At 69.3% G+C, this 10,034-nt stretch overlaps 1 protein-coding gene across 3 annotated transcripts; it reads left to right on the plus strand.

The window, feature by feature from the left end:
• The first annotated feature begins 1,705 nt into the window (after positions 1-1,705).
• LOC308050744 (uncharacterized protein) lies at positions 1,706-9,312 on the plus strand. Of its 3 annotated transcripts, none has more exons than XR_013923410.1 (16): positions 1,706-1,957; positions 2,623-2,898; positions 2,981-3,253; positions 3,327-3,428; positions 3,518-3,550; positions 3,720-3,781; positions 3,880-4,168; positions 5,015-5,207; positions 6,638-6,789; positions 7,483-7,758; positions 7,841-8,113; positions 8,187-8,288; positions 8,378-8,410; positions 8,580-8,621; positions 8,953-9,042; positions 9,085-9,312. XR_013923410.1 is itself a non-coding variant. In XM_080360883.1 (15 exons), exons 1-15 carry the CDS (start codon positions 1,840-1,842, stop codon positions 8,964-8,966), a joined length of 2,238 nt encoding a protein of 745 aa, XP_080217009.1. In that variant the 5' UTR covers positions 1,706-1,839; the 3' UTR covers positions 8,967-9,312. The 3 variants fall into 3 exon arrangements, 1 of the variants encoding a protein (XP_080217009.1); XR_013923411.1 differs by having other exon boundaries at positions 9,099-9,312; XM_080360883.1 differs by having other exon boundaries at positions 8,953-9,312.
• The last annotated feature ends 722 nt before the right edge of the window (positions 9,313-10,034 follow it).

The raw sequence follows: 10,034 nt of genomic DNA on the forward strand, positions 1-10,034 counted from the left end.
GACACAAGAAACAAGGGACATCAGGAACAAGGGACACTGGGCACAGGGGACACTGGGTGTAGGGAACACAGGAAACACGGGACACCAGAAACAAGGGACACTGGGAACAAGTGACACTGGGCACAGGGGACACTGGGCACAGGAACACAAGAAACAAGGGACATCAGAACAAGTGACACTGGGAACAAGGGACACTGGGCACAGGGGACAATGGGCACAGGGGACACTGGGCACTTGGGACACCAGGAAAAGGGGACACCAGGAACAGGGGACACTGGGCACAAGGGACACCAGGAACAAGGGACATCAGAACAAGTGACACTGGGCACAGGGGGCACTGGGCACAGGGACACAAGAAACACGGGACACCAGAACAAGTGACACTGGGCACAGGGGACACTGGGCACAGGGGACACAAGAAACAAGGGACATCAGGAACAAGTGACACTGGGCACAGGGGACACTGGGCACAGGGGACAATGGGCACAAGGGACACTAGAACAAGGGACACCAGGAACAGGGGACACCGGGAACAAGGGACACCAGGAACAAGTGACACTGGGCACAGGGGGCACTGGGCACAGGGACACAAGAAACGAGGGACACCGGGAACAAGGACACCGGGAATTGGGGGCTCGGGGGTCTCGGCCCCTGAGGAGGGGTCCGGGGCGCTGGGGGGGAGCTGCCCCATGGGGGTCCCGGCCCGAGGGTCACGGGGGGGGCGGGGCCGCCAGGGGTCACGGGGTCCCGGTTCCCTGTCCCCGCCCCCCGCGCATCCGCTTTCGCCTCCACTTCCAATCTGCGGAGCCGGGATCTGCCTGGCGCTTGGTGACGTCAGGCACCCATCGGGCGGCCATTGGCGGGCAGGCGGCGGCTGCGCCAATGGCGGAGAGGGGCGGGGGTGGAGCCGGGGCGCGGGGCGGGGTTTCCGGCGGTCCCCTGAGGAGAGCAGCGGAGCGGAGAGGAGCGGGAGAGGAGAGAAGAGCGGGAGAAGAGCGGGAGAGGAGAGAAGAGCGGGAGAGGAGCGGGAGAGGAGAGAAGAGCGGGAGAGGAGCGGGAGCGGAGAGGAGAGGAGCGGAGCGGGAGAGGAGCGGAGCGGAGCGGGAGCCGCGCAGCCACGGGCCCGGGACGGGCGCCGGTTCTGCGGCGGCTGCTGCTGCTGGGGGTCCTGGGCGAGGCGACGAGCGGTGAGCGCGGGGGCCCGGGACCCCCTGGACCCCTCTGGGCCCTCCTGGGCCCTCTGCCTTGGGCACTGGGACCCCCTGGACCCCCCTTGGGCCCCCCGGACCCCCTTTCCCTGGGCACCGGGGGCCCCTGGACCGTTTGCCTTGGGCACCGGGCCCCCCTGGAACCCCCTTCCCTGGGCCCCGGAACCCCTTGGACCCTCTGCCCTGGGCACCGAAACCCCCTGGACCCTTTGCCTTGGGCACCGAGACCCCCTGGGTCCCCCTGAACCCCCTTCCCAGGGCACCAGGACCCCCTGGATCCACCTTCCTGGGCAACTCATGTCTCCCAACCACTTCTGGGCTTCCGATCCTGGACCCAGGACACAACTCGCCCCCCCAGAATCCCCCACCAGCCACGTCCCCCCTGACGCTGCCCCACACCCCGATCTGCTCCCTGGACCCCTACCCACCCTCACTTGCCGTCCCTGCACCTGCAGCCCTGTCTCACTGCCCCCCTGTCCCCACAGGGCCCCACTCCCTGCGCTACTTTGATGTTGTGGTGTCGGAGCCCAGCCCGGGGGTGCCTGAGTTCACGTCCGTGGGGTACGTGGATGGGAACTCCATCTCGCACTATGACAGTAACACCGGGAGGGCGGTGTCCCGGGTGGGCTGGATGGTGGCCAACCTGGACGAGGACTACTGGAACACAGAGACCCAGATCGCACTGGGCAATCAGCAGGTGAACCGCGTCAGCCTGGAAAATGTGCGGGGCTACTACAACCAGAGCGGGGGTGAGTGCAGGCTGGGTGGGGGCTCCGTGGGACGGGAGAGTTTCTGACCCCCCCCGACACCCTGCCCTGGCCAGCGCCGCCCCGTCCCTGCTGCTCTCACTGGCAGGGACCCCACCCGAGGGGTCCCCGCTGCCCTGGCCCCGTCCCAGCGCTGGATCCCCCATCCCAGAGCCGGGGGCGCTTCTGGATCCCCCAGCCCAGCACATCCCCCCACCAGCACCCATCACCCGTGTCCCAGGTCTGGGGGGCTCCTGGGTCCCCCGTCCCAGCCCCTCCTGTCCCCCCAGCTCCTGGGTCCCCCGTCCCAGCCCCTCGTGTCCCCACAGCTCCTGGGTCCCCCGTCCCAGCCCCTCCTGTCCCCACAGCTCCTGGGTCCCCAGCCCCTCGTGTCCCCACAGCTCCTGGGTCCCCCGTCCCAGCTCCTACAGTCCCCCCAGCTCCTGGGTCCCCCGTCCCAGCCCCTTGTGTCCCCACAGCTCCTGGGTCCCCAGTCCCAGCTCCTCCTGTCCCGGTTGCCATGGGGCCTGTGCAGCCCGGCCGTGCCCCATGTGCAGGGCTCTGTGTCACAGCTCCATGGGGCAGCCCGGGTGCCATGGGGCTGGGTGGGGGCACTACCAGGGGTCTGTGCCCCACTGAACGTCCCCCTGTCCCTGGTTGTGTTTCAGGAGCTCATACATGGCAGCGCATGATCGGCTGTGACCTCCTGGAGGACGGCAGCACCAGGGGGTATTATCAGTACGCCTACGACGGGAAGGATTACATCTCCTTGGACCCGGACACCATGACGTTCACCGCGGCGGACGTGGGGGCACAGAACACCAAGAGGAAGTGGGAGAAGGACGGGGCTGAAGCCGAGCGGCAGAAGCACTACCTGGAGAACACCTGCATCGAGTGGCTGCGCAGATACGTGAGCTACGGGCGCAATGCGCTGGAGCGGAAAGGTGAGTGACGCCGGGGACACCGGGGACACCGGGGACACCGGGGACGGGCGCGTGTGCCAGCCCTCACCGCTGCCCTTCGCAGAGCCGCCCACGGTGCGGGTGTCGGCGTCGGAGGCGCACGGGATCCTGAGCCTGCGCTGCCGCGCGTTCGGCTTCTACCCGCGGCCCATCGGCGTCAGCTGGCTCAAGGACGGCGAGGTCCGCGACCAGGACACCGAGTGGGGCGGCATCGTGCCCAACAGCGACGGCACCTACTACACCTGGGCGGCCATCGAGGCGCGGCCGGAGGACCGGGACAGGTACCGGTGCCGCGTGGATCACGCCAGCCTGCCCGAGCCGCGGCTGTTCGCGCACGGTGAGCCCCGTGGGCGCGGGGGGCTGGGGCGGGGTGGGTTCGCTTCCCCTCCTCACACCCGTGCCCTCCCCAGAGCCGGCGTCCAGCCTGCTCACCATCTTGGCGGCCGTGGCCGCCGCCGTCCTGCTTGTCACCGCCGTGGGCGCCGGAGTCGCCGTCTGGCGGTGCCGCTCAGGTAACCGGGGCCGGCGAGGGTGCGGGAGGCCGGGCACTCGGCGACCCCCCGTGCCCGCGGTGGGTGCCGACGCCTCTTTGTCTCCTTAGGGAAGAAGCAGAAGGGCTACGGCGTGGCGCCCAGTGAGTACTGGGGGCACGTCCGGCTGCGTTCGCTGCCCAGCGCCGGGCGGGCTCGCGGCTGCGCTTTGCGGCCGCTGTCGCTGTCCCCCCAGTGCTGGTGGCACCTGGGGGGGGCTGCAGCGTGGCCGCGGCTCCCGGCACCGGCACTCACGGCTGGTTCTCCCTGCAGGTGTGGACGGGGGTCCGGCGGCTCCAACAGCTCAGCCCCTGGTGACGTGGGGCTGGGGACAGGTACACGGGGCTGGGGACGTGGGGCTGGGGATGGGGACACAGGGTTGGGGACGGGGAGGTGGCCCTGGGTGATGCGCTCTCTTCCTCTGTGCCCTCAGTGCTCAGCGCCTGAGCACCGGACATGCGTCTGGATGTGGCCCCTGCCCTGGGGCCAGTGGGAGGAGATGGCCACTGGTCCCACCGCAATGGTCCCACTGCGCTGCCCCGGCCGCGCTGGCGGCTCCTCTGGCCGGGGGGTTCCCTGCCCTGTCCACACCTGTGATCGCTTGCGGCTCTTTCAGCCGGGGGGCATAGCTGGTTTCTTCGGCGTGATTTGGTGTCCTGGCTACTCAATAAACACTGCTCCGCATGCAGCGCCGCTGCGCCTCCGCTCCCGGCGACGGTTTGGTGCGCACCGCCAGTGGTTGGGTGAGCGCCGGCGCTGGTTTGATGTGCGCCGGCGCTGGTTTGATGTGCGCCGGCTCTGGTTTGATGTGCGCCGGCTCTGGTTTGATGTGCGCCGGTGCTGGTTTGATGTGCGCCGGCGCTGGTTTGGCACATACCAGAGCTGGTTTGGTATGTGCCGGGGCTGGTTTGGTGCACGCCAGGGCTGGTTTGGTGTGCACCGGGGCTTGTTTGATGTGCGCCAGTGCTGGTTTGGTGTGTGCCGGGGCTGGTTTGGTGTGTGCCGGGGCTGGTTTGATGTGCACCGGTGCTGGTTTGGTGCACGCCAGAGCTGGTGTGGTGCACGTGGGGCCAGTTTGGTGTGTGCCGGGGCCGGTTTGGTGTGCGCCGGGGCTGGTTTGGTGTGCACCGGACCCCCTCGGACCCCCCACCCTGGCCCCCCCCCCCCCCCCCGCACCCCCAGGGACCCCCAGACACCCAGCGTACAAACAAGAGGGTTTATTTCCACCTGTCACCCCTTGGTGTCCCCATCCTGGTTTGGGGTGTCCCCTTCCTTGGTGTCCCCAGCCCTGTCCCTGATGTCCCCACCCCTGCTCCTTGTGTCCCTGTCCCAGACACCATTGTCCCCATCCATGTCCCCGGTGTCCCCATCCCCACTCTGTGTCCCCATCCCCACTCTGTGTCCCCATCCCCACTCTGTGTCCCCATCCCCACCGTCAGTGTCCCCACCCATGTCCCTGGTGTCCCCCTCCATGTCCCCAGTGTCCCCATCCATGTCCCCATCCCCACTCTCAGTGTCTCCATCCCCGGTGTCCCCGTCCCTTGGTGTCCCGCGCTGTCCCCCAGCAGGTTCGGGTACCGGGGGTGCAGGATCTCTCCGGGGGCCCCCAGGGGGTGCAGCCGCCCCCCGGCCAGCAGGGCCACCCGCTGCGCCCACGCGGCCAGCGCCGCCCGCCCCGTCACCAGCAGCACCGCGCGCCCCCCGCGCAGCAGCTCCCGCGCCGCCTGCGGGACACGGGGACGTGGGGACACCACGGGGAAGGTGGGGACACGGGACGGCGTGGGGACGTCATGGGGAGCATGGGGGGATAGAGGGATAGGGGGACAGGGGGGGATGGGGGGACATGGGGGGATAGAGGGATAGGGGGACACGGGGGGATAGGGGGACATGGGGATGTGTGGGACATGGGGACATCATGAGGGGCATGGGGACACGGGGACGGCATGAGGGGATAGGGGGACATGGGGATGTGGGGGGACATGGGGACATCAGGGGAGGATAGAGGGACATGGGGGACATCATGGGGGGCATGGGGGGATAGAGGGACATGGGGGACATGGGGATGTGGGGGATATGGGGACAGGGGGACACGGAGACATGGGGGTCAGTGTGGGGACATGGGGGTCAGTGTGGGGACATGGGGACACAGGTGGGGACATGGGGACACACCGCCCCCCGCGCTGCCTCCGGCGCTTTCGCTTTCGCTTCCGCTTCCAACCTGCGGAGCCGGGATCTGCCTGGCGCTTGGTGACGTCAGGCACCCATCGGGCGGCCATTGGCGGGCGGGCCGCGGCTGCGCCAATGGCGGAGAGGGGCGGGAGTGGAGCCGGGGCTCGGGGCGGGGTTTCCGGCCGTCCCCTGAGGGGAGGAGCGGGAGCCGCGCAGCCATGGGCCCGGGACGGGCGCCGGTGCTGCCGCTGCTGCTGGGGGTCCTGGGCGGGGCGGCGAGCGGTGAGCGCGGGGGCCCGGGACCCCCTGGACCCCCCTTGACCCCCCTTTCCTGGGCACCGGCACCCCCTGGACCTCTCTGGGCCCTCCTGGGCCCTCTGCCCTGGGCACCGGAACTCCCTGGGCCCTTTGCCTTGGGCACCGGGACCCCCTGGACCCCCCTTCCCAGGGCACCGGGACCCCCTGGGCCCCCCTGGAACCCCCTTCCTAGGGCACCGGGCCCCCCTGGAACCCCTTGGACCCCCTTTCCTTGGGCACCGGGCCCCCCTGGGCCCCCCTGGACCCCTTGCCTTGGGCACCAGAACCCCCTGGACCCTTTGCCTTGGGCAGCGGGACCCCCTGGGCCCCCCTGGACCCCCCTTCCCAGGACACCGGGACCCCCTGGGCCCCCCTGGATCCTCTGTCCTGGGCACCAGAACCCCCTGGACCCTTTGCCTTGGGTACCGGGACTCCCTGGGCCCCCCTGGATCCACCTTCCTGGGCAGCTCGGGTCCCCCAACCCCTTCTGGGCTTCCGATCCTGGACCCAGGACACAACTCGCCCCCCAGAATCCCCCACCAGCCACGTCCCCCCTGACGCTGCCCCACACCCCGATCTGCGCCCACTTCTCACTGCGCCCCTGTCCCCACAGGGCTCCACTCCCTGCGCTATTTCCACGTTGTGGTGTCGGAGCCCAGCCCAGGGGTGCCTGAGTTCACGTCCGTGGGGTACGTGGACGGGAACCCCATTGTGCACTATGACAGTGACACCAGGAGGGCGGTGCCCCGGGTGGGCTGGATGGCGGCCAACCTGGACGAGGAGTATTGGAACAGAGAGACCCGCATCGGACTGGACAATCAGGAGGGTGCCCGCGTGGGCCTGGAAAATGTGCAGGGCTACTACAACCAGAGCGGGGGTGAGTGCGGGCTGGGTGGGGGCTCCGTGGGACGGGAGAGTTTCTGACCCCCCCGACACCCTGCCCTGGCCAGCGCCGCCCCGTCCCTGCTGCTCTCACTGGCAGGGACCCCACCCGAGGGGTCCCCGCTGCCCTGGCCCCTTCCCAGCGCTGGATCCCCCATCCTAGAGCCGGGGGCGCTTCTGGATCCCCCCACCAGCACCCATCACCCGTGTCCCAGGTCTGGGGGGCTCCTGGGTCCTCCGTCCCAGCCCCTCCTGTCCCCCCAGCTCCTGGGTCCCCTGTCCCAGCCCCTCCTGTCCCCACAGCTCCTGGGTCCCCCGTCCCAGCTCCTACAGTCCCCACAGCTCCTGGGTCCCCAGTCCCAGCTCCTACAGTCCCCACAGCTCCTGGGTCCCCAGTCCCAGCTCCTACAGTCCCCACAGCTCCTGGGTCCCCAGTCCCAGCTCCTACAGTCCCCACAGCTCCTGGGTCTCCTGTCCCCGCAGCTCCTGGTTGTCCCCTCCCAGCTCCTCGCCATTATCGGGCTGGTGCAACTCGGCTGCGCCCCGTGTGCAGGAATCTGTGTCACAGCTCCGTGGGGCAGCCCGGGTGCTGTGGGCCCGACCCCCCGGGCTCACACAGGGCTGGGTGGGGGCACTACCAGGTGTCTGTGTCCCGCTGAACATCCCCCTGCCCCTGGTTGTGTTTCAGGGGTTCACACCCTACAGCGCATGGTCGGCTGTGACCTCCTGGAGGACGGCAGCACCTGGGGGTATCTTCAGTACGCCTACGACGGGAAGGATTACATCTCCTTGGACCCGGACACCATGACGTTCACCGCGGCGGACGTGGGGGCACAGAACACCAAGAGGAAGTGGGAGAAGGACGGGACTGCCGCTGAGCAGCAGAAGCACTACGTGGAGAACACCTGCATCGAGTGGCTGCGCAGATACGTGAGCTACGGGCGCAATGCGCTGGAGCGGAAAGGTGAGTGACGCCGGGGACACCGGGGACTCCAGGGACACCGGGGACGGGCGCGTGTGCCGGCCCTCACCGCTGCCCTTCGCAGAGCCGCCCACGGTGCGGGTGTCGGCGTCGGAGGCGCACGGGATCCTGACCCTGCGCTGCCGCGCGTTCGGCTTCTACCCGCGGCCCATCGGCGTCAGCTGGCTCAAGGACGGCGAGGTCCGCGACCAGGACACCGAGTGGGGCGGCATCGTGCCCAACAGCGACGGCACCTACTACACCTGGGCAACCATCGATGTGCGGCCGGAGGACCGGGACAGGTACCGGTGCCGCGTGGATCACGCCAGCCTGCCCGAGCCGCGGCTGTTCGCGCACGGTGAGCCCCGTGGGCGCGGGGGGCTGGGGCGGGGTGGGTTCGCTTCCCCTCCTCACACCCGTGCCCTCCCCAGAGCCGGCGTCCAGCCTGCTCACCATCTTGGCGGCCGTGGCCGCCGCCGTCCTGCTTGTCACCGCCGTGGGCGCCGGAGTCGCCGTCTGGCGGTGCCGCTCAGGTAACCGGGGCCGGCGAGGGTGCGGGAGGCCGGGCGCTCGACGACCCCCCGTGCCCGCGGTGGGTGCCGACGCCTCTTTGTCTCCTTAGGGAAGAAGCAGAAGGGCTACGGCGTGGCGCCCAGTGAGTACCGGGGGCACGTCCGGCTGCGTTCGCTGCCCAGCGCCGGGCGGGCTCGCGGCTGCGCTTTGCGGCCGCTGTCGCTGTCCCCCCAGTGCTGGTGGCACCTGGGGGGGGCTGCAGCGCGGCCGCGGCTCCCGGCACCGGCGCTCACGGCTGCTTCGCCCTGCAGGTGTGGACGGGGGGTCCGGCGGCTCCAACAGCTCAGCCCCTGGTGACGTGGGGCTGGGGACAGGGACACGGGGCTGGGGACATGGGGCTGGGGACAGGGACACGGGGCTGGGGACAGGGACGTGGGGCTGGAGACACGGGGCTGCGGGAGGGGACACAGAGATGAGAATGAGGAGGTGGCCCAGGGTGACACGGGGATGGGGACAGGGACATGGGGCTGGGGACATGGGGCTGCGGGAGGGGACACAGACATGAGGATGGGGAGGTGGCCCTGGGTGACACGGGGCTGGGGACATGGGGCTGCGGGAGGGGACACGGGGCTGGGGACAGGGAGGTGGCCCTGGGTGACACGCTCTGTTCCTCTGTCCCCGCAGTGCTCAGCGCCTGAGCATTGGACGCGCGGCTGGATGCGGCCCCTGCCACCGGGCCAGCGGGAGGAGGCGGCTGCTGCCTGCGGAGAGCGCTGGTCCCGCCGCAATGGTCCCGCCGCAATGGTCCCGCCGCAATGGTCCCGCCGCAATGGTCCCGCTGCAATGGTCCCACCGCAATGGTCCCGCCGCAATGGTCCCACCGCGCTGCCCCGGCCGCGCTGGCAGCTCCTCTGGCCGGGGGGTTCCCTGCGCTGTCCACACCTGCGATCGCTTGCAGCTCTTTCACCCGGGGGGCGTAGCTGCTTTCTTCGGTGTGATTTGGTTTCCTGGCTACTCAATAAACGCTGCTCCGCATGCAGCGTCCGGCTGCGCCTCCGGTGCCGGTGCTGGGCTGGTTTGGTGTTCGCAGGGCTGGTTTGGTGCGTTTCGGCGCTGGTTTGGCGTGTGCGGCGCTGGTTGTGTCCCCGTAGCCCAGCACGGTGCGGTGTTTGGGATTGGTGACCCAACCCGTGCCGGTAGCGCAGCGATGAGCGTGCACGGTGTGACTGTCACAAGTGGGGTCCCCCCGTGCTCGGTATCACCCCAACGCTGTTCAGCGTCCCCGTGGGTGATCGAGGGGACGGGACTGGGTGTCCCCGATGGCGTTTGACGCCACAGTGAGTGGGGAGGGAAGCGGGTGACCAGGGGGCTGGAGGAGTCGGGCTCACAAAGCTCAGTGAGGACATGGGTTGGGTTGTGCACCCAGCAAATGTCACCTGGGGGCGGCTCCGCGGGAGGGATCCGGGGCCACCGAGCTCCTGCCACGCTGGGGTTGGGTGACTGTCAGCCGGTGTGCTGGTGACACCAAACTGGGAGCACTGGTGACACTGGGAGCTGTGTTGCCATCAGAGACCTGGACAGGCTGGGGAGGGGAATTCAATGCAATAGAACAAGTGTATAGTGTTGTATATGGGCAGAACAGCCCCAGTGTGGGTTGGGAAGGGGCTGGTGGAGCGGTGAGAAGGGACCTGGGGGTGCTGGGGACAGCAGGGGGACCATGAGCCAGCACTGGGTCCTTGGGGCCAGGAAGACAATGGGACCTGGGG

The sequence above is a fragment of the Nesoenas mayeri genome, assembly GCF_963082525.1.
Source record: "Nesoenas mayeri genome assembly, chromosome: 29".
Taxonomy (NCBI): domain Eukaryota; kingdom Metazoa; phylum Chordata; class Aves; order Columbiformes; family Columbidae; genus Nesoenas; species Nesoenas mayeri.

Excerpts from the sequence above, each read along its gene's own strand:
- LOC308050744 (XM_080360883.1), top strand. The coding sequence starts at position 1,840 with ATGGTGGCCAACCTGGACGAGGACTACTGGAACACAGAGACCCAGATC. Across the intron at positions 3,782-3,879 it reads TGACGTGGGGCTGGGGACAG|TGCTCAGCGCCTGAGCACCG; the intron begins GTACACGGGGCT and ends CTGTGCCCTCAG. Across the intron at positions 4,169-5,014 it reads CCGCTCCCGGCGACGGTTTG|GTTCGGGTACCGGGGGTGCA; the intron begins GTGCGCACCGCC and ends GTCCCCCAGCAG.